This window comes from Carassius carassius, chromosome 23 (assembly GCF_963082965.1).
Source record: "Carassius carassius chromosome 23, fCarCar2.1, whole genome shotgun sequence".
Classification (NCBI taxonomy): Eukaryota; Metazoa; Chordata; class Actinopteri; order Cypriniformes; family Cyprinidae; genus Carassius; species Carassius carassius.
Genome location: NC_081777.1, coordinates 21,871,272 through 21,898,251, shown reverse-complemented (window position 1 = coordinate 21,898,251; position 26,980 = coordinate 21,871,272). Strand labels below are relative to the sequence as shown.

General features: G+C 41.8%; 1 protein-coding gene across 1 annotated transcript; it reads left to right on the top strand.

Annotated features, from left to right (window-relative positions):
• The first annotated feature begins 687 nt into the window (after nt 1–687).
• Nucleotides 688–25,873, top strand: tle3a (TLE family member 3, transcriptional corepressor a). Its single transcript, XM_059506531.1, has 21 exons — nt 688–1,124; nt 1,586–1,743; nt 2,414–2,514; nt 3,314–3,377; nt 4,865–4,909; nt 11,392–11,454; nt 11,584–11,688; nt 16,377–16,578; nt 17,071–17,078; nt 19,295–19,417; nt 19,510–19,560; nt 19,980–20,132; nt 20,796–20,925; nt 21,229–21,392; nt 22,526–22,599; nt 22,858–23,107; nt 23,282–23,529; nt 23,637–23,784; nt 24,436–24,586; nt 24,820–24,896; nt 25,309–25,873. The coding sequence occupies exons 2-21, from the start codon at nt 1,720–1,722 to the stop codon at nt 25,414–25,416; spliced, it is 2,289 nt and encodes a 762-aa protein (XP_059362514.1). The 5' UTR covers nt 688–1,124; nt 1,586–1,719; the 3' UTR covers nt 25,417–25,873.
• Nucleotides 25,874–26,980: the final 1,107 nt, after the last annotated feature.

The following is a 26,980-nucleotide window of genomic DNA, read 5'->3' as shown; positions in this document are numbered from 1 at the left end:
GGCCGTTGTTCACGGAGATCAAACCTGAACAATCATCGTATTCCCAACGCTAGCTATCTGTCCATCTTGATTAAAAGTCATATTCGTATAGATTTACACGATGGGGTGCAAAATTATGTTATGAACGGGACAATAAGCTTGAGAAATCTGAAAAAAAGTCCTTTTGTTAATACCGATTAAAACCGCATTATTTAAATAGGAAAATAATGCAGTTTTACGACCTATTTCAAAATAGATCAAGGGAAATTATGACGTGTTATGTATATCAACTTTAAATTGTTATTTAAAAAATACAGAAATAACTACGAGTAAAGGGTTGAATTGAACGTGTGTGTGTGTACTCGTGTCGTTCTCATTTCATAGATTGTCTTTTAAAAAACTTTAAGGCAGAATGCTAACGTTATGTAAACATTTAACGTTTTAACCGACATAATAAATAATCTTTATTTTAATACACTATGTCGTTGTTTTTCTGCTCAGAACGACGTCTGTGTCTATACTGTGATTGCATTAGCTCTCCAAACAAAGATATTCACTGAGACATCGGACCACTTTATTCAAAAATACCTAGAAATGTTCAATGGCTGCATTACGAGCTACCTTTTCTGATCTAAAATGGCGAGTATGATGTCATGCATCAGGATGCAGTCCCCACGTGGGGACAAGGCCCTGCGATTGGCCGGCAGGCCAGAACTGTCGGTTCTCTAATCTGATTGGCTAGCAGGAGGTGCTCTCGCAGTGGCTCAGCCCTCGTGTCAGTAGACTGTCTGTGTGTGGCACAGGGTTGCATTGCTGGACGAAGGGGACGTGCTCGAGAGGCGAAGAAGTACAATGTTACAAATTTAAACCTACCAAACATCTTCAAAATCGGAAGTACATTTTTGCAAGGGTTTCTGGGGATTACACGAACATTTTTTTTCCGCGCCGTGGAGTTTGGCGTCTTTTAATTTCTTTGCCTCGGAGAAGCTGATTCTCACCGAGTCGCTTCTTGTGATAGAGCGCACGAGAGATGTTCGCGTACACCAGGAACCATATCTTTCCCTCAGATTTTGAAGCGGTGATTAACATTTTAGAAGTTACTGGAACAGTGGAAGTTATTCGGCAGTTCGGACGCACAAAGACAGGTACAGTAGGCTAGCAGGTTAGCTAACGACAATAGCTTGTTATCCAACCAAGACTTGAAACGCTTCTCGCACTCACACACTGACTGAGCTCCTCACTTATCACTTTGTCGACTCTTTACGGTCTTCTTTCTCGGGTTCTATCAAGTAATGTGAAGTACTAGATGAGCGCCTGTCAAAGTATCAGTTGCCAAACAAAGAAAAACGCCAAATTTCCTCCTAATTTTCGTGTTTTCATTTTATAGTAACGTTAGAGAAGCTGTCGTTTCGCTCAAGCACTCCGCAATGTAGTTTTTCCCCCCGACACAATGAACCGAGTTGTTTTTGAAAGTGCAGATGAAAACGCGTTATTAACGCGGTTATAGAGTTCTCAACCGCAAGTTTAAAATTCCAACCGTCAGTTTGAATGTAACGGTATCCTCCTCGTCTGTGTTTGTTTATTTTCTTTATTGTTTGGGTTCCAGCGGCAGAGATCTGAGAGGATTCTCCCCACAACGTCCAGTGGGCTTCGTGTCCGGCTGATTTTTACAGTACAGTGGCGTGCCAGTGGACACCCCCCACCAAATAGACCTCCAATAAATAAAGGATACATTTCAAGATGTATCCACAGGGCCGGCATCCGGTAAGTGCATCTTGAGCTGATATGAAACATAATTGCTACATCTGCATCAGTTTAGCTGGAGAGCAAGGGCAGAGCCTTCCGTCCATGACGAACGATATCCTGATGTGCACCTTCATTTGATTTGCTAAGCCCTGGTGCCTGTGATGCTTTGAAGTGAAAGAACAGGGCGGTTGGAAGTACAATCAAGTGGGGTAAAAAAAAAAAAACCTAACGCATCTTGTCAATAAAGTAACGTTAGTTGACGTTGAATTGTAAAGAAATCGTCTTTGTTCTTTAGTACGGTTTCGTGTTTTTCACGAGCACCTGGTTTTAGAGAGAGCGAGGCTGAAAACAACAGCATTTTTTACAGTCGCAGTTCGGCACGCTCAGACCCATCCAAGCGAGGCGACCCCATTTTTCCCGCCGGTGTTTATGTGAGGCACTAAAACGGCGGACCCAGAACTGAAAAGATTCCCCCCGCCTCTTTTGTCAGAATGCTACTGGTGCTGTAGCTATCTCCCAGATGTCATTGTAGCGTGGATGTCACCCCAGCCCTCATTCAGGCTGAAATATTAGAGCTGCTCTCCCAGGGCCCAGAATGCATTAGAGCCTCGCTCTGCAGTCGGTTGAAAACAAATTTGGTTCTCTGAGGATGTAATTGAATTTGATTGATGTAATGGCTGTCTTTCAGGCGCCCCACCAGCCTGGTCAGCCAGGCTTCAAATTCACAGTGGCGGAGTCCTGTGACAGGATCAAAGACGAATTTCAGTTCCTGCAAGCCCAGTATCACAGGTAATAATTTAGAGTTATATGCCCGTGAAGTAGCTTGTACAATTACCGCCTCGCCTAATTGTGTTTTGCAGGCGAAGGGAGGAGAACTAAATCTAATTCATGTGTGTGAAAAAAAAAATTTGTGTGGTCAAAAAATAAATAACTAGTTTGATCATATGAGGCAACATATTGGTAATGTCATGGATATTTAATTGTAGATATGTTTCTGCTTGTTTTTACATTATTTTAGCAACCACCTAATGTTAATTTTAAATTGATAGTGCTTGATTACAGTGAATATTTAACCTTTAAAACTACTATTTTTGTTAACAACATGGACTTAAGTTTAAGTTTTTATTTCATTCAGGTGTGTTTCCTTAAGTACATTTCAGTGAATGTTGCTTTTTATTTGCCTGAATTTACTTTTGTATTACAAAATTTGAATGTTTAGTAATTTGACATTTGACTAAATTGTTGTTTGATGTGCATATGATGTGTTCAAATTATTTTAAAATCTTAAAAAGACTTTAGAAAACAGTTATATCTTTAATATCGGCCATGAAAATTATAGTATTGGTTCAAGTATGAAAACAGTAATTGTATTTGGCCATATGAAATATGAGTTTCATTGTCCAGATTTGTAATATTGGTGCACCCCTAATGTAAAGCATTAAGATTGCTTTTACTATTTATAACAACCCCCTGTAAAATGTGAATGTATTTGTTTAGCTTCATGTTTGCAGTGTGAATTATTTTTGTGTGCGAGTAAGCAGTGAAAACATGTCTGTTCAGTAATCGATGTGTTTGGTTTTCCTCCCAGTCTTAAAGTGGAGTACGACAAACTGGCCAATGAGAAGACCGAGATGCAGCGCCATTATGTCATGGTAAGATTAGCCAATATGTAAGCTGCCATTAGTTAGTAGCTGGGGTGAATGTAGATGCCTTGTTGCGTCTCGCTGTATGTGTGTGTTTTAGAATGTGTTTGTGAAACCCCCTCTGGTGCTTTTAGTTCAGCCTTCTGCTTTATTAAAGGGCCCTGACTGACTGCTCTTAGCCTCGGGCCCTTTCATACACCAACCCTTAGCCCTAGGGGTCAATGACCACAGCATTGTCCCCTCTTCTCAATCCCCCTTTGTTCTCCCCCTTCTCTCTACCTCCCTCTGTGTGTGGATCTGATTATTCTCCAAGGAGATGCTGCTCTCAGACAAATGCATGGCCGTAAACTGGGTGAGGGGTGATGGAGGAGTGCCAGAGGCGTCTGAGGGGAAAATACTCGGTCGCAGAAAAAATCCAAAGTCTTTGCAGCACTCTGTTTTTGATGACTAGATTTTGCGCCCAAACAAACGGCTTCATAAATTCATTGTTAATCTTAATCACAGGCTTAATCATTTACACAACACCAAATCCCTAAATTCAATCGTATACGTTCAAGAGATCTAAACAGCCTCATGCCAGGATTCATGATAGGGAGAGGAAAAACAAAGCTTTTCGTGGTGTAACTAAACAAGGTTAAACTGTGGAAGTGTATTCTCTTATCTTGTGTAAACACGTGAGCAATGACTTTAACCAATACCCAGGGACGCTAGTTAAACATTCCATTCACAGGAAAAAGCATGTCATTCAGAAAGGAGGAGGAGAGGTTAGGTAAACACCATGTACAATCCCCACACTGACTGTTTGAGTTGATAGTGTCAGAATCTAGACTTGCAGGACTGCAGTGAGATCAGGGTGTTTTTAATCTTTTTTTTTTTTTATCATTACAGTTGTTAAAAATGTATTAAGCATGACATATATATATATGTATAATATAATATAATATAATATGGATTAAGCTTTGATTATATATATGGATTAAGCTTTGATTATGCAAACAGGATTGCCAGAATCATGGAAAATTCTGAAACAGTGCCATTTAGTCCTGGGAAAAATCATAGAATTTGATAAAATTTTTCTGGAAAACTAATACACATTTCTGTTTCTCTGTATGTTTTTTTCCCCCTACTTTTTCTGGATGCATAATTTTTTGGCTAGAAATGGCTCTTTTTCATAAATCATCATTATTATTATTTTAAACAACTAATATTTATAAAATTTTATTGGTCAAAACGTGGGATCTCTGACCTAAAATCCAATTGGGATTTCCATTGTGTGCTTTCATCGGTATCATACAAAGGAGAAGCTGTGCAGATATGAGACACTGTTATGGGACATGATTTTGAAGTGCGCATCAAAAGCCTGTTCTCCTCTTTTCCCCATGTTTCACTAGAATCTGACTTTATTTTCCCTACTCTGTGATGTGAGGTGGAAATGTTTGATGTGGCTCGGATTGAATAAAAAAAAACTGAGTATTTTTCATTTCTCTTTCTTTCAGTACTATGAGATGTCCTATGGGCTGAACATTGAAATGCACAAACAGGTATGTAGCCCTTTGATCCCTGTTCACACAATCTCTGAGTCACAGACGATCTGTGCGCTGTGTGTGTAGATGTCAGTCAATGCAGTCACACTGGTGTGTTAGGAGACAAGTGAAGTACACTCTGTAGAGATGATGAGAGAGACTGTGGACTGTGTTTTTTTTGAGCAGCAGTTAGAATCAGCTTAGAAGTCAGGACATTACAAGTACACACACACACACACACAGAAGCCCCTTTCACACTGCACGTCCGACCCGGCATATTGCCGTAACATTGCCGGGTCGCCTTCTGTGTGAAAGCAACCACGTCCCGGGATTGATTCCGGCATTGAACCCAGGTCGGGGACCTAGTAACATTGCCGGGTTCAACCCGGGACGAGCGCTGTGTGAACAAAAGCAAGATCTAATGCCGTATCGAAGTGATGACGCACGTTATCGCGCAACTCTTTTAGAGGCTGTTTTGAAGGAAGATCAACATTCGCGACGATAAAATATGTGCAAACTCTAATGAAGCAGAGATTAGTTTGTTCCTCAGTTTCCGCGCTGACGCCGAGATCGTTCGCTTGCTTCAGTGAAAGTATAACGTGCCTAACGTTTTCGACTCGTACATTACACATCACGCCCTGATGTCACGTGTCGTTACGGGATCTTTACGGGTTGTGTGTGAAAGCACGCACATATCCCGGGTAATCACTGGCAGTGTGAAAGTGCAAAATCTAGCGACCCGGGAACAATTGCCGGAACACTTTACCCGTGTATTTGCCGGAATGGCAGTGTGAAAGGGGCTAGAGAGAGTCAAGTCTCTTTTCCTGCTTGTGCTGAGTAGAGTGTGGTCAGACAGCTTTGATAAGATTAAAGTCAGGACTTTGGCAGGAGGGGCCATGTGATTTAATGACTAAAGGGAGCAGAGTCTGAGCAGTCCCTATTATGTCAGCACATTTAAGACAGCCTTTATAAATTAACACTAAGGGAAAAATAGAACGCTATAAATACATCCCTTCCAATCAATTTTTACCCTGCATTTTCTCTAGGGCTGCAACTAACATACATTTTTGATAATCAATTAATTGGTCATTTATCTCTTTGATTTAATTGGATATTCCATGCCTTTTCCAATAATTGCCTAAAGTCAGCAACATTGCCACATGAAACTTTATGACCTATTATGACCTTCTTTGAAGCAATGGGCAAATTGCGTTGTGACCTTTTTTCCGCCATTTTTCAGTATTCCCCCTCAGGAATAGTTTTTTATATAGTTTTTTAATAGTGACTACTAAGTGACATCACTGATGAATATCTATTAGTGTAAGAACCGGACTAGTTTATTATTTTTATATTATTAGCAACTAATGCACTACTCGGCATCATATTTGCCGAGTAAAATCCAATTGATTTTTTTTTTTTTTTTTTTTTACTAATTTCGTTGGGCTTATTACAAAAATAGTTCTGCTCTGTTTTGCTTTATCACGTCACATTCTCACAAAATATGGTGTATTTCAGAATGTTTGATTTTTGACAACCATTGTAAGGTGAATAAGTCTTTTATCATCCCTTAAGCACAGAAAAACCACCACAGAGTCATGATTCCTGTCTTCTGGGATGCAATCATTTGTTTAATTCTCAGCCCATTTTTACATGTAAGAATTACACTTGTTTTTTGCTTAATCTTGAATCCAGCCACAGAAGAAAATGCAAACATGACAATGTTTTCTTCTAGATCCGTGGATGTTTTACAGCATCCGAAAATTGTCTATAACTTTAGCAAATCAGGTTTCTATAATTTTCTTGCACATTAAATTAAAGATTATTTGAGCATAAATTTCTTTGCCAATTGTATGTTCAATTATACATTGAAATTCTTCAACTTATTTGACTGGTTTTATTTGCTAAGTGCATTGAAAAATCTTCATTCTTATTTGTGACAAACTACATGATGGAAAGTTTTTATTGATATTTCTGAAATCAGATTTAAGTAATTTTAGGCAAATAGTATCTTGTAAATAAGCAATTTTTTAAATGCAGGGCTGTGTTATTGATTTTGATAAAAAAAATTCCATTCTAATTTTTGTCCACCTTACTTTTTTTGAAATTTATGGTTCTCTTCCACCGTATTTACAAAGACTAATCTTGATATATCCTGAGAATATTGTGACGCATCACATATTTCCTGTCACCCAGATAATAATGAGATTGCGCTGTGCACCAGATGTAGTTAGGCCACCTCAGAGACAATCCAGCTCAGCCTGGTCCCCTTCTCCACCTTATGAAGGTTAATGGCATCAGGGAGGAGCTGGTGGGTGGCGATCCATCAGTGTCCACAGTGTGAGCCTCTGCACTCCCCTGTCTGTCAGGCCTTTGCCCCGCGATGCCTCCTGTTAACCACTTATCTCCCAACTGGCAGATGAGGGACAGAGGAGTTAGAGAAAAGGAGTAAAGGGGAGTGCTGACCTTGTGTAAACAGGTTAATCGACTGATCCATTTTAGCGCCTTGACTTTTATCAGGAACCACCACAGAGCCCATAGATGCTCTGTTGAATAATTCATCTGACGTTGGCTCTAACCTGCTAAAGAGGAGAGAGGTAATGGTGTTCATAAGCAAACGCGCAGATCCCACCCTTTTATCCTGGTCTGTTGATCCAGGTTAAACTGAGCCCAATAGCGGATGCCAGGCATGGAGTTAGTGAAGATTGCTGGATCCACACCCCATTATTCTCAGCGCCGAGGGTTTAATTCCGACCGTCAAGCAATCGGTTTCTTTTTTCATTCGATTGTCAGTGAGCGCTTTGTATTTTAAACAGTCGTGGCGTAATGCGGATTTCAGGATGCACGCTTGCATCTGATACCTGCAGACAGCCATCGCGAGGGAGGAAGTGCAGCTGTAATGGCAGCTGCTCTACATCAGTGAGACGCTGTGATGACTAAGGCACACTCGTGGCGTGGCTTATTTTATGAGTTTTTCTCACCTGTTGTGAGACTCTGAGGGAATCTCCTCCCCTCGCCTTGCTGTCAGACCCAGATTGAGCCAGTCAGGCCCGGCTTGACATGGGGACGCTGATAAATGATTTATAAGGGGTGCCCTAGGAAGTGTTTGCTCACTGCTGGATTGTCCTTCTCTATGTGAGCCAAAGCAAACTGACTGGCTCAGTGAGGTAAGTACACAAAGCCTCTGTTAAAGAGGAGGGAGGATTGGGAAACGCTTCCGTCACACTATTTATGGTAGTTAGGTCACGAACCTGTACAATGACACTCCAGACATAAGCAAAATAGAGCAGGACTTTTGTAACGGGGCTATTTGGAGAGTCTGAGTATATGACAGACAAAAAAAAAAACAATAATAGAAAACCGAGGCTAGCCACCTGTGCAGCTCTTCTAATGTCAATCAATTCAGGTAAATTTTAATGCCAGTTCTCAACAGTGCTGAAAGTTAACAACCCATAAGCTTGTGCACTCACCTCCGGCATGCACATATATAGACCTTGTTTTACCTTTACTACAGAGCGCGGGGCTGTCAGAGAGCATTACCACCCTCTCACCCCAGCGGAATACAGGGGCCATCAACCCAGCTAGGTCAAGTATTGTTTGTGATGGAGACACATGCCTGGAAGGGCCAGTTGTTTTCCTCTATATTCAATGCTCATCAGCGTCTCACTCCATTCCGCTGGCGATGATGGCAACAGACAAATAGCTTTCAGCATGCCATTGACAGCCTGGCCCCGGAGTGCTCTTGAAATGGTGCTAGACAGGTCCGAGTACCTGTAATTGTGTACCAGAGCGTGAAGCTTGCCACTTAAGAGGCAGGCTTTCATCTGCTTAAAGTGACATCCTATTTTTAATCCGCAGTTGTAGCTAAAAGCTTTGCTTGTCCAGCTCAATGCACAGCACACTTTCATCATAGATTCATACATTACGTGCAGCGTATGCTGGCTTTTTGTGTACGTCACCGCCGTCGGACATGTTTTCCCCCAACAGCAGGATTGTTTTTGCAAGATAAAGCATGAAGCTTTAAGAGTGAGTGTCAGATAAGGCAACCCTTGACCTCACTCAGCCAGCTGTCAACGTCGCGTTAAGCCCTTAAGGAATGTGTTCGATGCTCTCCAGGCCTCTCAGCAAATCCTGTCAAATGTTAGGCTGCTATTGATGCGGTTTATCTCGGGCAAATAAGGATTATACACTGAGCTGGCTTTTCAACCAGCATTTTTGTTGATGCATTCTTCTAGTAGTTTTTTCCGGAGTGTAGTTGGGTGTCTGAAAGCTAAACTGGTACCCTGCTTTGATCCTGTTGCTTTGGTGCAACGCAACACCCAGTCTTGTCACAAGTTTGACTATAGCTTTCAAGAATGTCTAATGATGATTTGGGATGTATTGGTATAGAAAGATTTTTTGATTACAGTGACTTTTTTTCATTATTTTCATATTAGCATGCCTATTATTAACATATTGGCTGTCTATTAGTGAAGCATGTGCTCTGCATGACCATATTCTACATCCCTAATCCTACCCAATACCTAAACTTAACAACTTCCTTGCTAACTATTAATAAGTAGCAAATTGGGTGTTTATTGAGGTAAAAATCACAGTTAACGGCTTGTTAATAGTGAGAATTGGACCTTAAAGTGTGACCTCATATTTTAGTTTTATTTGTTGTTATTGTTATATGGTATATGTATTTTATATATAGTATTTTATGGTCTGCCAGGCTTTACTCAACTATAGCTTGACCCGACACACGTCTGTATTCCTTTGATGGGAAGGAGCGAAACTTTCTCGGGTGTAACAGAGTATCTTGTAAAAAAATATTGTGTCTGGCTCCTGCAACCGCTTGGCATTTTCAGCAATATGTTATAAATAATTTCCTGGTCGGTGCAGCGCTGCGTGTTTGCCATTGAAATGAAAAATAGAGCCGAAATCCCTGTGATGTGTTTGTGCTCCGTTCTGGCCCTGGGTTGAACTGAGCCTCATAAATTCTATAGATGATGTATCTGTAGCAGAGTTATTTTTCAGAGGCTTTCCTCCCCCCTCTCCTTTGGTCTCAGTCAAAGCCAGTGCCAGACCTGTGATGTGAGCTCCTTTCATCACTGGAAAAGGCTGTGATGTCGGCCGTACTGTGTTCCTGCTGGCGTCTGATGATGGAAAGGAAGAGGGATGGAGTACATTCTACTGTAGCTGCGTGTAGCCTTTATGTGGAGAGCCCTGGCTTTGCCCCCACCCCTCCTTTTACTGTCATGTGTTCTCACAAGGACCCCACATCATCCTCTACTATTGCTCGCCTTTTTATCCACTATTCGTGTGCGGTACTCATCTGATCGACAGGCCGAAAATTCAATTTAATGACCTGCCTGTGTGCACGTAATATGATTTTACAGGCTGTTACGGTCAAGCTGAGGTACCATTTGCATAATGATCGGCGCGCGATAGGAGATGGGGCCTGTTCGGCTACAGTTGCCATGGCAACGGTCAGACGGGTGGAGAGAGAATGAAGGTTGGGTCCCTGCGGTGGGCTAGATGAAGGGGGGACTTGGGGGTGGGTTGCTGAGAAAATGAAAAAGGTGGGGTCTGGAACAGGCCTCGGCTCCTGACATGTCTGGACGTAATCCACCTTTGTTCATTAGTCAGAAGTGACACATTATTGTGATGTGAACATTTTCTGTTCCGTTGTACGGGGTCGTCGGAACACAAATGTTACGGTGTCATTATTCCTACAGACATTTGGACCCAATTTTTAGATAATTTGTGCACTGCTTAACTTTAATTGAATTTGATGTGATTAAATGTGTTTTTCCCCCTACCCTTTTTAAAATTCTTATAAAAGCACTGAAGCTCAAGGATGCTGAAAATCCTTTGGCTCTGACTGCTATTTAGACCATGTGTGTACAATTTTTGGATGGTGGAAATTCATAAATTTGGGATTTATAAAACAGCTTTTTTGTGGTCAGCCCTAAAGTCTTTTATCACATTCGTCTGCTTCCAACATGTCCTCAGGGACTGTCTGCATTATTTAACATCTGCTAAACAACAGGAGTTGGCAGTCATTTTGTTGTGGAGACATGTGAAAAAAGCTTCTGCAGCTTTTTAGTTTTAGTGCAATTACATATCAGCGATGATGATGGTTTAGGTGTGAATGTGAAGCTGAGAGTGCAAAAGAAAGTCTTGTGTGCTTTTTTTCTTGACTGTACCTGCGGGCTGATGGCAGCTGAAGTGCAGCGCTGCTCTTAACACAGCTCCAGTGTATCTGGCTTGTTCTTCGTATGGTTTGGAGTATACACTCATCACAGCTGTGCTCTCTCTCTCCCCTGGGCTCTCATAATGTTTTAAATATTTCACATGTCAATATCACGCAGTTTGGAGTGTGCCGAGTCAAGCGGTTCTGAATGCCGTGGTAATTGGCTTAATCGTCGGAAAACAATAAAAAAAAGGCTTAGTAGTGCACTTTGACAGAAATAAATTAACCCTTTTTTAACTTCTCCCTCTTTCTTTTCCACTTCCAGACCGAGATTGCCAAAAGGCTCAATGCGATTCTAGCCCAGATTATGCCTTTTCTGTCACAAGAGGTAAGCTTTATGTGAATTTTCAGTTTCATTTTAGTTTTAGACGCAGTACTATTTATTATCGTCATTTAAGAACTTTTAGGTTTTTGAATTTGCATTGAAATTTAACCACATTTTCTGTCCCTGTTGCAGCACCAACAGCAAGTAGCACAAGCTGTTGAACGTGCAAAGCAAGTGACTATGACTGAACTGAATGCTATCATCGGGGTACGTGGACTTCCCAGTCTGCCTCTCACCGTGTGTATACCCCTTTAATTACTTTATTTGACCCTAATAACGGGGCAAACCGGCATTGTTGTAGATGCAAAATAATCCTATTAACTGATTTAACGATTAGTTTTGAAAGTAGTAGCTTATTTCAATCATGTGCAGGTTTGCCCCTACAGTGAATGCCTTTTTAAATGTTTTAACGCTATGTGCATGTATCATGTGTGCTTAGTAAATGTATCTGTGGCTTGAGTGAGGAAGTGTATGTGTTTTAAGGTCAGAGCTTGAGTTGACTGTAAACGCTGTCATTTACCAAATTTCACACAACCAATTCAAAAAGAGAATGGCTAACAACCTATTTCATTAAAGTGATGGATAATGATTATTTGTGAAAGAGTCTCTTAGTTTTTCATTGCTTTCATTTACCTCTTGGCCCATAGCCACATTATTGTTTATCTACTGTGCAGGTGGATGCTGTTGACCAAGCTTTATTTACTCTGTTCTATATGTAGCATGAGTGTGCTTAGCATCCTCAGTCCCCTGAGTCTGCATCTAGAAGCTGTTCAGTGCTCTCTTTAGAGCCTGGATACCTTTAATTAGATCAGGTTTTACAGGAGAGGCTCATTCCTCTTTGCTGACCTGGATTGCGCTGGGAATTAAAGACAAATAGGATCTTGCACACACATCCCTGAGCTACTACAGCCATTCCTTTCCTAAAAATACCCACATCTCTCTTCTAACAGTCACTTATTGATCAGGGGCAAATGACCTGGATCCTTATCAATATGTAGGGAAAAACAAATCTGACCTCTGGGCATCCAGTAGTAAGGCTAGCTCTGATCTTATTACAGACGTTGATTCATCTTCTTAAGAATTGCTCCACAACTGAAAAATCTGATAATGGTGAGGTGAAGGTTTAAGGGTTGGTTTGTGTTGTCTGATATCGGAATTCAATTAGATCCTGAACTTTGACACTCACTCAGAGATAATTCCTGGAATCAGGTCTGAATGAGGCAGTCATGCGGTCGCTCTTAAATGCCACGTTATCTTCAGGAAGGATCACGTCTGATAGGTTTGATGTTATGTTACAGCAGACCAACTTTAATTACTCTTATTCTTTTAGGAGCCATTTACAAGTTGAAAAGCAGAAAAGATACTTGCTTGTCTGAGTTTTTTCTACTTCTCTCGAGTAGGTGGACATTTGTAATTCACACAGAAGGCAGTGTGTGCACTCACTCAGGTGCCAGAGTCCTCATAAATAGTATAAGGCATAGGTGAGATGTGAGCTACACACACACACTCTCAGAGCAGAAACCACCAGCATCTCTTATTGATGAACTTCAGAGCCGGTAATAGGATGCATCTAGGGCAGCAGCTTTTTTTTTCTGCTGTGCTATGACTTTGATCAGAGGTCTTAAGATGGCCTCCTCCGGCAGCTCAGCATTTCTGCCCTCAACAACAGTTTGTGTTTCTCAACCCTAGCCCTATTTATTTTAGAAAAGCATAAGCATTTGTATCCACATTTTATACTGTTTTCAGTTCTTTCTCCACATACTTAACTCCCAGTTCTTTTTGGACTGTCCTGGTTATCGCAAGTTTATAGGATGTGGTTCGGTTTGGAGCTTTTAGAGATATTGAATATTTATTTGCTGGCTGTATAAAACTAAGCCTCAGTGAATAATATTGTGTTGATTTTAATGTGCATTTTATTTCTTGATTAAGTTTCTTATAGAGCATGTCATTAGACTAATTTGTGATCCCTCCTTGTCTTGTGACTTTTTTTTTTTTTGAATTCAACAATTTATTACAAACATTTAGGCTACATTGAGCATTTAGCAATGTAAACTATAGAACATAAAAGAATATAATTATATATTTATATATATTTTGTTCCTACAATGAAAGTCATTGGTAACCAAAACAGCTTTGTTACCAACAGTCTTCAAAATACCTTCTTTTATGTTACACAAAATAAAGGTTTTAAACAACGCGAGTAAAAATTGACCAAATTTTGGGTAAACTATTCCTTAAATATTTTTATTTTTATTATTATTTTAAATGAAATTGTACTCTAAATAAGAAACTACATCTGCCAGCAGGTGGCTGTAAATGTTTTTGAGTCATTCATTTGATTTAAACAGCTGATTCACTCAGGAATTAAGTGAATGGGTCTTTGAATCATTGATTCACATGATTCATTCTGAACATGGATTCATTCTGAAACGAAACACCACTGTGTTGCTCGGAGATATGCAACAGTTCTGTAGCTATGGCATTAAAGTGTGAAAAACACATAATATTGTGCTTAAAATATAACACAATATCAACTTCTTATTTACTGAACTGTTGTGTAAAATCACATTTGCACTTGTGGCATTCGGGACAAAATCGTGTGATATCACTTATCATTTGATATAAATATGAGACAAAAACAAATTGCGTTAAATGCGTTAAAATATTTTAATCGCATTATTTTTCATGAGTAAGTTAACACGTTAAACGGATAGCCCTTATAAATATATATATACACACACACACACACACACATTTTTTGCCACAGAAAAAAAAAACAGCCTTTTGCATTGGGCAGCTTGTTTTACTGTAAGTCGTTTGCTGTAGATGTATTGATAGATCTCTATTAAGAATGCCCCTGCTTGTGCTGTGGGCCCAATTAAGTGTGTTTGTGGCCATGAGGGCGAATCATGGGGCTTTATGTTTTTGAAATCCCTCAGGCCTGCATGTTGCATGGTTACAGCACTAAACTCAGGATGGGGTTGCTTAACATACACACCTGAGACTAGAAGCAGGAACTTGTCTGATTTAGCCACTTATCTTTTTTTTTATGTGTCCATTGTTAATTTTGCATACAAGGCCTACGTTCATTGTTTTGCTGTAAGAGGGAGAGATTAGCACCATCTTTATGCAGGAATATTAAATAACTGGAGACATTTTATTTCTTTATTTTCTTGTCTTCCTGGCCAGGTCTCTAATGAGGGTTCTCTTATTGTCCATGCATATTACACATCAGTGGCTCATTAGCTGGAATGAGCAGGGAGGGTTCTCCCCCATGAATCAACGGCTTCTTTAATTTCCCATGTGGTCAGTCGTCATCTCTGAAGACACACACACTAACCCCCTCCCCTCTTTTTTTCTTTTTTTTTCTTTTTTTTACTAGCGGTTCATTTCACTTCCTGACACATCCACATGAACACCCTAGCACCAACACTGTTTCTGTCTTACAATCACTCACTTCCACACTTGTCTCACTATCCTTTTCTCTTGCCCTCTCTTTCTCTCCAAGAACATGCGCCCACCACCCACGCTCAGTGCCTCAGTACACACACACCTCACTCACACTCTCCCTTATCACGTCTCCTCACAGATCCACACTCTGAGGCACAGCTCATAATTGGCTTGGCAGCTCTGTTGTGTTGGGGAGTGTAAGGTTGCAGGTTCAAATCCCAAGTGGAGCTCTTCTATATACCATTCGCTCTCCTGCCAATCTCAAAGGCCCGGAGTCTCAATATACAGCCAGCTGTGCAAATAATCCGCAAAGCTGTTAGCAATTATACTTGCCCCGAATAAGGGCCTGTGATGGACATCTTAATAATGATTTACCCACTGGAAAGGGCAAGCTTTTGGAGCATTCCAGACTTATAAATAAGCCTTTAGTATTGATATTTACTTATGGCATGGCATTAATGACCTGCTGATAATTCTGAAAGGTTGTACCATCGTGATCACCGTACATAGCCAATAACACCTACCCTTTCCACTTCAAGCATGAAGAAAACATGTCAGGATTCTGGAAGAATGATCGTAAAGGGTCATTGATTGACTGGTGAGGTCTGTGAAAAGTTAGGCAGTGTGCGCTAACAGCAATTTAAAAGAATTCAGTCTTCATGTGGACACTAATAAATTGTGGAGACTGGGATTTTTTTTTTGTTTTCTTCTCTTTACTGCTGGCTCTGCTAAGTGTCATTTAACTTTGCTTTAAGCTGCTTGCTTTCCATGCTGAGTGGTTTTTAACTCCGATCAGTTTCCTACAAGCTTTTTAAATATTGATGGAGGTATTGGAGGCTTGAACACATGCCAAAACGGGACCCCTTGCCTTTGGCCGCGGCAGCCGCTCAACAAACTCACACACACACAAAAGCTGAGCCCAGCTGCTGTTGGAGTGGTGTTTAAAGCTTGGTTTTCTCAAATGACTCATACTTTGTGTAATAACCAGACCCAAATGTAAGGGGAGTAAATATAGCTGTCCAGAGTTTTGATGGGGCTAAGGAACAGGTGGTGTTAAGCCTATGAGCTGACAGCATTCCAACGCCTGCTGTCTTTTAACTGTATCTTAAATAGGGCTTGACAACTCTCTTCTGGAGAGTCTGTGTGAGTTTTATTACTTAATGAGTGAATTTACATGCTTTTTGTATGATATTCCACAGAGTTCATGTTACAGTTGAGCAGGAAACCTGAAATGTAAACTGACTAGATCCACAACACTGCAAGATTTAATATTTTCAGGTTAAGATCCAAGCAACATAAAGACCGTTTTGTTTGCAGGATCCTCAAATAAGACTTGCGTGTACGTGAGGATATAAATATCCCCGTGCCCCCAACTGTGCTTCTGATTTGGATGCCCAGAAGCCGTGTGTTTAGTTTGTGGCATGGATTTCTGTTCTTTTTTCCCTCTGGCCCACTTGTTGAATGTCTCTCCACAGCAGCAGCAGCTCCAGGCCCAGCACCTCTCTCACGCTGCCCACGGCCCTGTGGCTTTACCTCCCCACCCTTCTGGCCTTCAGCCACCAGGAATCCCGCCGGTCACCGGCTCTGGCTCGGGCCTTCTGGCTCTGGGAGCACTGGGAAGTCAGCCACACTTGCCAATGAAGGATGAAAAAAACCACCATGACCTAGAGCACCGAGGTAAGGAGGACACACACACACTGCTCTCATTTAAAGCCAAGAGAGTGGAATATCAGTCACTCAGCCATATAGACCTCTTGTCTGAATCAAACGCTTGTTTCTTAACACCCAAAGCCCTCCACCCTGTTCATTTTTATGACAGCTCTTATAGACTGATGACATTATTGACCTTAGGTTTGCTTTATAAGAGTACGCTACTTCTGTGGCTTGCCATTTAAGGATGTAGCCTATTTTCAGAAAAGAACTGAGAGTGTATAAAGCAATTGAACATTTACATGATGCTCTCTGTGGCTTGCATGAATTGGCAAGGTTAATAAAGGATGCATGCTAATGGTTTGCTAGCTGTATTGTGTACAGACATATTCTACCTGCTGATGAAATCTACTGTTAACGCTGATTGTAAGTCGGTCAGGGTAACTGACTTTTGTTTATCTTTGTTTTGTCTTGCCATTCTGCCTGTCTTTCAACACCACCTGGGTCTGCTGACTACAGAGAGCACAGTGAGTATCAGGTTTCCTGTTGTCTTGGTTGTCCTCTTCCTCTTAATAGTTCAGTTCCAAAAACTAGTTAGCTGCCTACATAGACAGCAAATCTGTATGGGAGATTCGATTCAGTTGTTTGGTGTAAGCATGTTGCTAAACATTGGATAATGTAATACTTTTCTGTATTCATTGAGATATGACTGTACATTTTAATACGTATTTTCTCAGTTTGTCCACCATTATAGTTTAAGTATAAGTATTTGGCTTAAAATAAACTTTATTAGGAAGCAACTTAATTAAGTTGCGTATTGTTTTGAACAGCCTTCATGTCAGGAACACACCTTAAATGATGCCTTAATGTTGCCTCCGTAGGCGGCTCACTAGGTTTTGAAACGGAGCAAATATGTCTTAGTTTTACTGGGTGAAAAGCACCTCTTGGCCCATTTCATGCCTAAGAAAATTTCCATTAATGTAAATGTCAAGTAAGATCCTTCATCCTGAAGCACATGCAAACTCGTGCACGAAATGGTAATCTGCATTCATTAAAAATGACTAATAGAGAAACAAGCTTTTTATGAAATAAGCACTCACATCTCTCTGCAGATGGGAAATGACTCGTATTACAGTGCACAGATTAGTGCGGCTCTATAATTTCATCACAATTAAAGACGACGTCGACTCCCTCCCTCCTTTGTGGGATTTATTTTTATACCTCTCCCATCCTACCCACCCCTCTGCTATCTCCACTTGTTTACCACCCCTCTCTGCTCTCTTTTGCTAGTGCGATAAATATGTATGAGCACAGGCGAAGGAATTGTTTTCCTCCCTCTCATCTCCGTGCCCTTGTAAAAGGCATTTATTCGACGGGGCTTAAATCTCTCTGATGGCTGATTGTGGCTGTGAGATTGGGTTTCTGCTGGCCCGGTGAGGCCTGAATGGGTGCAGTCATGTCTGAAGGAAGGGGAGCTCCTCTGGCGGTTAGCAGTCCAGGCGCTGTTGTGTATTCGCTGCTGCCGTTGTCTAAGGTCATCCGATAGCACGCTGGTGACTCCCCTTAATGAGTCATGCTAAGGATCTCTTTAGAAGGTCAGACATCATGCAACGAGAGAGAGAGAGAGAGAGAGACAGAGAATATTGGGCGTTCGGCCCAGTCTGCTACTTCATCTTCTCAGCTTAGTTTTCTTTTACGCTTCCACTGATCTGGCCTTATTTTCCCTCTGGGAATCTTGTTGCCTCACACTGAGTGAAGGCTCTTGGGACGCGATGAGTAAAGCTCTAGGAGCAGGATTGTTTTGAGAAAGTGCCCAGAGAGCACTCAAAGTCCTGTTGCATATGGAGCATGCTTGCTAAATACTATGAATTCATAAAATATTCTTACAAAGCATTATTGTGAGTATGGACAGTGGCCACAGACAGTCGCCCACCATTTCCTGCGGATATAAGTCCCTTTTTCCATTCGTCTGCCCTGTAGTCATTGTCTACCGGGACCGCAGACCCGCAAAGTGCTGTGGGAAGGGGTCTTGGTGATGTCCAAACATCCTACGGGAATCAATGACTGTTACATGCTCCCACACACACAGCCCGAGTTGGACTCATGTCTTCCTGAAGCTGTTTGTTGTCTCTTTTAGAAGATGGAGGGAGTGATTTGGGGGAAGGAAGGGAGAGTGTTGGGGCAGTGAAAACAAGCCCCTCTTTGGTCTGGTTAACTGTATCTACTCTGTAGTGCAGCCAGCACATTTTTCTGTGTTTAGTCTACTGTGGGTTGTTAGATACGGCTTGGCGAGTCTCACTGTATTATGTTAGGCCTGTTTTGGGTTTTCGAGTCGGATAGCTGGAATGGATAAATCGCTTTTGGCTTTTTAAGTGTGTGGTTTTGGAGTGATAAGAGGTACTCTGTCCTTTTTTTTTTCCTCCTTGCTGTTGACTTCTCAGCTTGGCTCTCCTTCAGATCCGACAGCTGTGAAGTACCTGTCATTGTAATGGTAATTGTTTTTGACTCTGAACTCAAATAATTCATTTGTCATCAGAAATAAACTGGAATCAGGTTTGGATATAAATATCCTGTGCTGAAAGGAGTTGGAGCCTACAGGATATTTTCAGAGCAATTTGGAGGTCTTGTGAAACAAAACACAGTAAAAACCACCCATAGATCTGCTTGTATAGATGAATGAGTGGGTCTGTAGTCTGTAGTTTATTGGCACACTTTAATATTTCCCTTCTTTCTCCTACTTCAGAACAACTCTATTTCTCCATCAGACAGTCTGCGCACAACCAGCGAGAAACACCGCGGCTCCTCTGATTATAGCTTGGACACCAAGAAACGCAAAGTGGAAGACAAGGACAGCATGAGCCGATATGTGAGTAATGTGGCATGAACTTGTGATGTAAGATTCTTCTGTAACAAAATCCCACAATGGGATACTAACTAGTGGGCTCATTGTGTTTTCAGGACAGTGATGGAGACAAAAGTGATGATCTGGTGGTTGATGTTTCCAATGAGGTGAGAAACATTTTATGTTCCATCTAAATCCGGACGAGCCCTTGTTCAGGTTAAAACGTGAAGCTTTGTTGTCTCATTGCGTTCACAAACATTGAGGCAGGTTTTTTGGGGTGGTGATGGCGCAGTGGATAAGACAAATGCACTTGGTGTGAGAGACCCAAGTTCGACCTGGGTTCGAATCCACTGTGAGACACCAATGTGTCCCTGAGCAAGACACTTAACCCCTAATTGCTCCAGAGGCGTGCGACCTCTGACATATATAGTAATTGTAAGTCGCCTTGGATAAAAGTGTAAATGTAAATGTAATCTAAATCACTAGAAATTGTGCTTTTATTAATTCAACTGCAGTGTTATCAGTTATAGCTTACGTATTTTATTATTGACATTTAACTCATTCCTGTTATATTTTTGTGCTCTAGGACCCTGCCACGCCCAGAGGCAGCCCTGCCCACTCACCTCCTGAGAATGGCATAGATAAACCCCGCCCAGCAAAGAAGGACACACCCAACAGCCCCGCATCTGTGGCCTCCTCCGGCAGCACCCCCTCCTCTAAAAACAAGGAGCACGGCCATGTACGGCTCTCTCTCTCTCTCTCTCACACACACACACACACACACACACACACACACACACATTTAATACTGAATGCTGCATTTATGTGTATCAGCTCTATTTATCTGGATTTTGCTACTGTAATAATCGGCAGTGCTGGATATAAGATTTGATAGAATCTGGGTCTGTGTCATTGAAGCAGAATTATAGGATATGTTTGAGGAAAAGGTTTTGTTGGGAGGGGGCAGCTAGGGAAGCTTGAATGCCCTGTGATCTTCCTCTAATGGCTCAGGAGTGAATGTCTGTTTCCCAGCCTCGGCTTTAAATACATCTGTAAATGTCAGGGATAATGCATTCCCATAGCTGGATCAGTCGTGTCTTCCCTGCTAATAACTCAATGCGTTTAACCATTCTGGGCCTCTGCATCAAAAAAAAAGATTAGAGGGAGAAGCGAGAGAAGGATAAAACGAGCCTCATCTCCATTGTAGCAGTAATGGGTTTGGGGATAAATAGCAGGGTTTATAGTTTCGTAGGAGTAGTGAGTTTGTCAGAATTGGATTGGATTAGGTTCTGCCGGCACTTAAATCTTCTGCCTGGATGCTGCCTCGTTTGGGGGGATTTTAACTCTGTTTTATCTATCTCTCTTTATCTTTTCTCTTCCCTCTCTTCTCTCCCATCTACAGAATGACAAATCCTCCACGCCTGGTCTCAAGTCCAACACCCCCACGCCTCGTAATGATGCCCCTACCCCGGGTACCAGCACCACCCCAGGGCTGCGGCCCATCCTAGGCAAGCCTCCAATGGAAGCTCTTGGTGAGTTAATAATCAGCTTCCACAGAGGTGTTTTTTTACTGTATACCATCACCTCCTGCAAGCATGAAGCGCAAATATTGTAAGCAAAAGAGAGCTCTTTGCATATGGAAATTATTCAAAGCTTCAGCAAATTTTTAGGCTTGCCTTTTTAACAGAGCTTAAAGCAGCTTTCATAAAATTCATCTTTGAAGCAGCTGAGTGTAGGCAGGTCTTTGATTGAGATTTATCTCCCTGCTCCCGAGTTCAGCTCCTTTCCCCGTGGTTGACTGATTTATGATTGGCTGTGTGTCTCTGTGTCTGCAGCCGCCCCTGCTCTGCGCACCCCACTCTCTTACCCAACTCCCTTTGCCATGATGAGCCACCATGAGATGAATGGTTCTCTGACCACCCCTGGAGTCTATGCCGGCCTTCACATCTCTCCTCAGATGAGTGCGGCCGCTGTTGCTGCCTACGGACGCTCGCCCATGGTGAGTATTTGTGTTTACGTATGTGAAAAAGCGTCTTCAAAGTAGGTGCAGAAAAAAATATTTACAGATATATCATGATCTTGGATCTTTCTGGAAGCATTCAGAATTGGATTTTTGCATTGATCATCAATATGGTCTTTAAAAATAACATTTATGGTTGCTTTAATATGGAATTACTGCACAAAACCGAGCAGGCATATTTTTTATATAGGATATTTGGCAACGGGCCACCTTAACTCCCCAAAGATTTGTGCCGCTGTGCTGCAGTTGAAAAATTGAGATGTATTGAGAATTTTTTGGAATCAGATTGTGACTCACTGAAACAAAATTGAATCAAATACTGAGGTTCCTAAAGATTCCTAACCTCTACTTCAAAGTAGGCCCCACCTTACCTTTCTCTCCCAGTTTCTTCTTTTCATTTCTTTTTATTTTCGTGCTTGATTTCAATCTCTCTCTTTCACCCAAAGCTCCCAAACTGAGAGTGGAGGGAGAATGTGGGGTGATGTAGTGTGTGTGACTGGGTGTGAAATGAGCGTTACATTGACTGGGCTCTCAGGCTTCCTGACTACCTGCCATCTGATTGCTTCATCCTTTCAGCTAAATGAAGGAACAGGGCACGAATCATTCCTCTGTGGCTCAATGTTCGGTTTTGCAGTATACATTGATCTAGTCAAGTTAAAGGAACAGTTCACCCTAAAAACATCTAAAAAGTAATTTACTTACCCTTATTTTTTCCAATTCTGTGAAAGGCCAAGGTGAAAAAGTACTCAAGGTTTTTTTTTTTTTCTGTGCATAAACAACAGTGAGTGGCCACTTAGGCTTTCAAGCTTCAAAAAACACAACCGTTAATTTAAAAAAAAAGATAAAAATTACACATTCGGCTTCTGAGGCCATAAGTAGCTTTGAAAAAGATTCAAAAGTGTATCACACTCACTGGCCCTGTAAACTTAATCAAATGATTTGAAAACGATAAATTTTTCCACACACAGCTATTGTATGGTTTACATAGGGCACACAGGGTTAATCAATGCACAGGTTATAATGTGTAATTTATGCTTGTGGTGTTTGTAATGTGCGTTTTAATAAAGATCACTGCTCTATGCTGCATGTTTTGTTTTGTTTTGTTTATGTAGGCGGCATTTGAGCATCCTCATATGAGAGCTCCCGGCCTCCCTGCCAGCCTCAACCCAATCTCTGGAGGAAAACCGTAAGTGTCCAACAAAGATTAAATGATCGTGACTTAACTCATAGCCACACTAGACTGGTCTTTTTCCCCACACTATTTATGTAACAGTTCCGTGAGAGTGCTTTAGAGCACAACCTTTTCCACCTCTTAATACCTCATTTCAGACTACTTACTCATATTGCTGTAATTGATTTAATTAACCCACTTCAATCAGTGCACTGTTGACTACTAGATTACTAAAGAGGTCTCTCCCTCTCTCTCTTTCTGTCACTCTCTCAGAGCCTACTCTTTTCACGTCAGTGCCGATGGACAGATGCAGCCTGTGCCCTTCCCTCCAGACGCTCTCATTGGTCCAGGGATCCCACGCCACGCCCGTCAGATTAACACACTCAGTCATGGAGAGGTGGTGTGTGCTGTGACTATAAGCAATCCCACTCGCCATGTATACACTGGTGGCAAGGGCTGTGTTAAGATCTGGGACATCAGTCAGCCTGGAAGCAAGAGTCCAGTGTCTCAACTAGACTGCCTGGTAAGGGCCAAGGACATATTTACTATAACTGTTGTTTTTGTTATCGTAATAATACTCTACATACTACTAGCCCATTTTTAATTGCTTCTAAAAAAAAAAAAAGTTTGTTAGAATAATGTTGGAAGTCCAGATGTTTGGAATATGTTCTCATACATTTTTTTTCTTCATCTACAGAACAGGGACAACTATATTCGGTCCTGTAAGCTGTTGCCTGATGGCCGCACTCTTATCGTTGGAGGGGAGGCTAGCACTCTTACCATTTGGGATCTTGCCTCCCAGACACCCCGCATTAAAGCCGAGCTGACCTCCTCCGCACCAGCCTGCTATGCGCTAGCTATCAGCCCCGACGCCAAGGTGTGCTTCTCCTGTTGTAGCGATGGAAACATCGCTGTTTGGGACCTGCACAACCAGACCCTCGTCAGGTGGGCTTTTTTCAAGATTTTCTCAAATGAACTGCATTTTCTTGTGTAACTTTAAGGTTTAATACAGGGCCATTGTCTAAACCCTTAATTTTTTGTGTGATTTGCAGGCAATTCCAAGGACACACAGACGGTGCCAGCTGCATTGACATCTCCCATGATGGCACCAAGCTCTGGACAGGTGGCCTTGACAACACAGTCCGCTCCTGGGACCTAAGAGAGGGGCGGCAACTCCAACAGCATGACTTCACATCTCAGGTTAGGCCACAGCACAAGGACTTTCCATGATTGAGCTTTAGGAAATGGAAGCCGTTTTTGTAAAAAAAATGAAATATAAGAATGTTTCAGTGTTGTATACTAGTCTCTGACATTGGCTTTTTCGTTGGGTATTGTAATGGTCAATCAATGGAGAGCTGAACTTCATGGCACTTGAAGGGCAGCATGACGCAAACCCTGCTCTTTGGCCTCTCTCTGAATGTTCTGTTGGTAGTGGAGCACTCTTATTAGGCGGTCAGCTGAGATGAATGCCCTCTCCAGCCCTTGTCTTCTGTCTGTTTCTCTGTTTAGCAAGGGGCTCTCTTTGAGAACTTCATCCCCTCGCCTCTTTAGTGATGTTTTTGTCAATGGAAATCAAATGGAAGTAGCGACAGATCTCTTCTTCTGAGTTTATCAGATTAATGAAAAACAAATGTAGGGATTTGATTAGATTCATCAGTTGATGACTGGAGTTTAAGGTTTGGCCATTGCATTCCAAAATGGAGCACCATAGATTAGTTTCACAACATATATACATGGATGAATCGTTCACGATAAGATGTATAACATGCATTAAGAAAACTAATTTTAATTTCATACTGACTTGAGTGCAAAGCAGTGGTGCTCAACTTGTGTTTGTCCCCCCAAACGCAGATTTTCTCTCTGGGCTACTGTCCTACGGGTGAGTGGCTGGCTGTCGGCATGGAAAGCAGCAATGTGGAGGTTCTCCACCACACCAAACCTGACAAGTACCAGCTGCACCTTCACGAGAGCTGTGTTCTCTCTCTGAAGTTTGCCTACTGTGGTAAGTGATTGATTCAAGATTCACGCATTGAATGTAGGCACTCTATACATATCTTCACTTGAGCTTTTGCACTCTCTTGAAGTTAAACACCAACGCTTCTATACAGCACATTGAGCACAACATCCGACAGAACCTTGACTGTCCTTTTCTACTAGGCTGTTTTATTTGGCTTTCTGTGCATATCTCCTATACTCTGAATGGAGCTCTAATTACATTTGATTTCCCTTGACAAGGTAAATGGTTCGTGAGCACTGGGAAGGACAATCTGTTGAATGCATGGAGGACTCCCTACGGCGCCAGCATATTCCAGGTACAGAGATCAATACGGACTGTCTGCAGGAAATGTGTGGGCTGTCTGAGTCAGTAGAAAGGGCACAGTGACCGCTGGCTGACAGGCCGGGCCTCGATCAGCGGAAATGGGCTGGAGTATGTCATTAACGCTGGGTCGTGACCACTTAGTGCGGATGTGGGTCCGCATGTGTAGCTTGCATCTACCAGCTTAAGAGTAAATAATGATAACCCTTCCAAGTGTTTATGACTGAAGGGGCTTGGCATGGACGCTAATGCATCGTTTGGTGGGGGGTGCTTATGTATACAGCTGTCAGCGTTTTCTTTGAGTAATAGACAATGTCGAAAGAGTTTTATGCAGGCCCTTTTGAAGTTCAAATTAAAATCTTTTTATTTCACCAAATTTATTGTGACTTTTTTTTTTCTCCTTGCAGTCAAAGGAATCATCCTCAGTCCTGAGCTGTGACATATCAGCCGATGACAAGTACATTGTTACAGGCTCTGGTGACAAGAAGGCCACAGTGTATGAAGTGATCTACTAGAATGAGAGGTAACAGACTGGAGCAGCTCAGGCCTCTGGAGAAGGAAGGGGGGGACACACAACTTCTCACTCCAGTGACTCTCCTAGTCAAACAGACAGGAACAGCCCTTGTCTGTCTGTCTCACACTCACTGACTTTTAACTGACTGACCACAGATGTGGAAGAGTGGACGCCGGGGTGACCTGAAATAGGACACAAATGTGCAGCCCTACAGAACCCCACACACTCAGCCCAGTTCATATGGCACTAGAGGACACTCAATGTTTCCTTCCTTGCTGTTTTTTTTTTTTTTTTTAATCTATCTTTGTTGGATTTTGGTTCAATTTTTTTTCCTCACTATGCAGTGAGAGGGTTCCATAATGCATCGTGAAGCAGCGCTTTGTTCTGAAGCTTCATCTGTGTGGAGTTTATGTGAAAAGTGTACATAATGGAGTATTAAAATGCCTTTTATAGATTTATATTTTGGTGTCCTGTTACACTTGTGATGGTCCTCTCTCTCTCTCACTTTCATTCTCTCCTTGATGCTTTGTTTCCCCTTCGAGGTTTGAAAATTAGATTAAGACGTTTTTTCTATGAGGATATTCTATTCTGTCTTTTCCCCCCCTTTGAGAAGTTCATTTTCCAAGCTGACCTTTTATGGAAATCTAATTTACTTTTTTTCCTTCCCTCCTGAAAAACAATTTTGAGCTAAATCGCATTACAGAGGCGTTTTTGTAAAATGTCCTGTGGATTTTTTTTGGGGGGGGGGGGGGGGGGGGGGGGGGGTCATTTCCAAACAAACTTGCTGACTGGCCGCTCCGCCTTCCTGCAAAAACAGAGACCTCAATTGGGCACATTGACCTGGATTTTGATATTTACAGATTAGTGGAGGACTACTCTTGAACCTGTGACTTCATTGTGATGTTGTATGACCAGGACATGACATCTCTCTCATCTTGTAGTGGAAGAATTGGAATTTTGATCAATTGGTCACCCCCCCCCTTCCTGAGTCCCAAGTGACATACACTGTTTTTTGTGTGCATAGTGATCCATATACAGGAAGCACAGAGTAAAATGCCTGCCAGACTGTAACACTCTAGATTAACGCACAGGCATTTACTTACTGTCCAGCTTGTTTATAGCATCACACTGTTAGTATTTCACTTTCCAAAAATAATGAGAAGAGCTGCAAGAAATGGACACGTCTCAAAAACACACACCAAAGTATGTAGCAAACTGTGTTGTCACTGAAGATATGTACAGTTGTTGATAATTCAATAAACTGTTTTTGTAAAAAAATGAAATATAAGAATGTTTCAGTGTTGTATACTAGTCTCTGACATTGACTTTTTCGGTGGGTTGTAATGGTCAATCAATGGAGAGCTGAACTTCAAGGCACTTGAAGGGCAGCATGACGCAACCCTGCTCTTCGGCCTCTCTCTGAATGTTCTGTTGGTAGTGGAGCACTCTTATTAGGCGGTCAGCTGAGATGAATGCCCTCTCCAGCCCTTGTCTTCTGTCTGTTTCTCTGTATAGCAAGGGGCTCTCTTTGAGAACTTCATCCCCTCGCCTCTTTAGTGATGTTT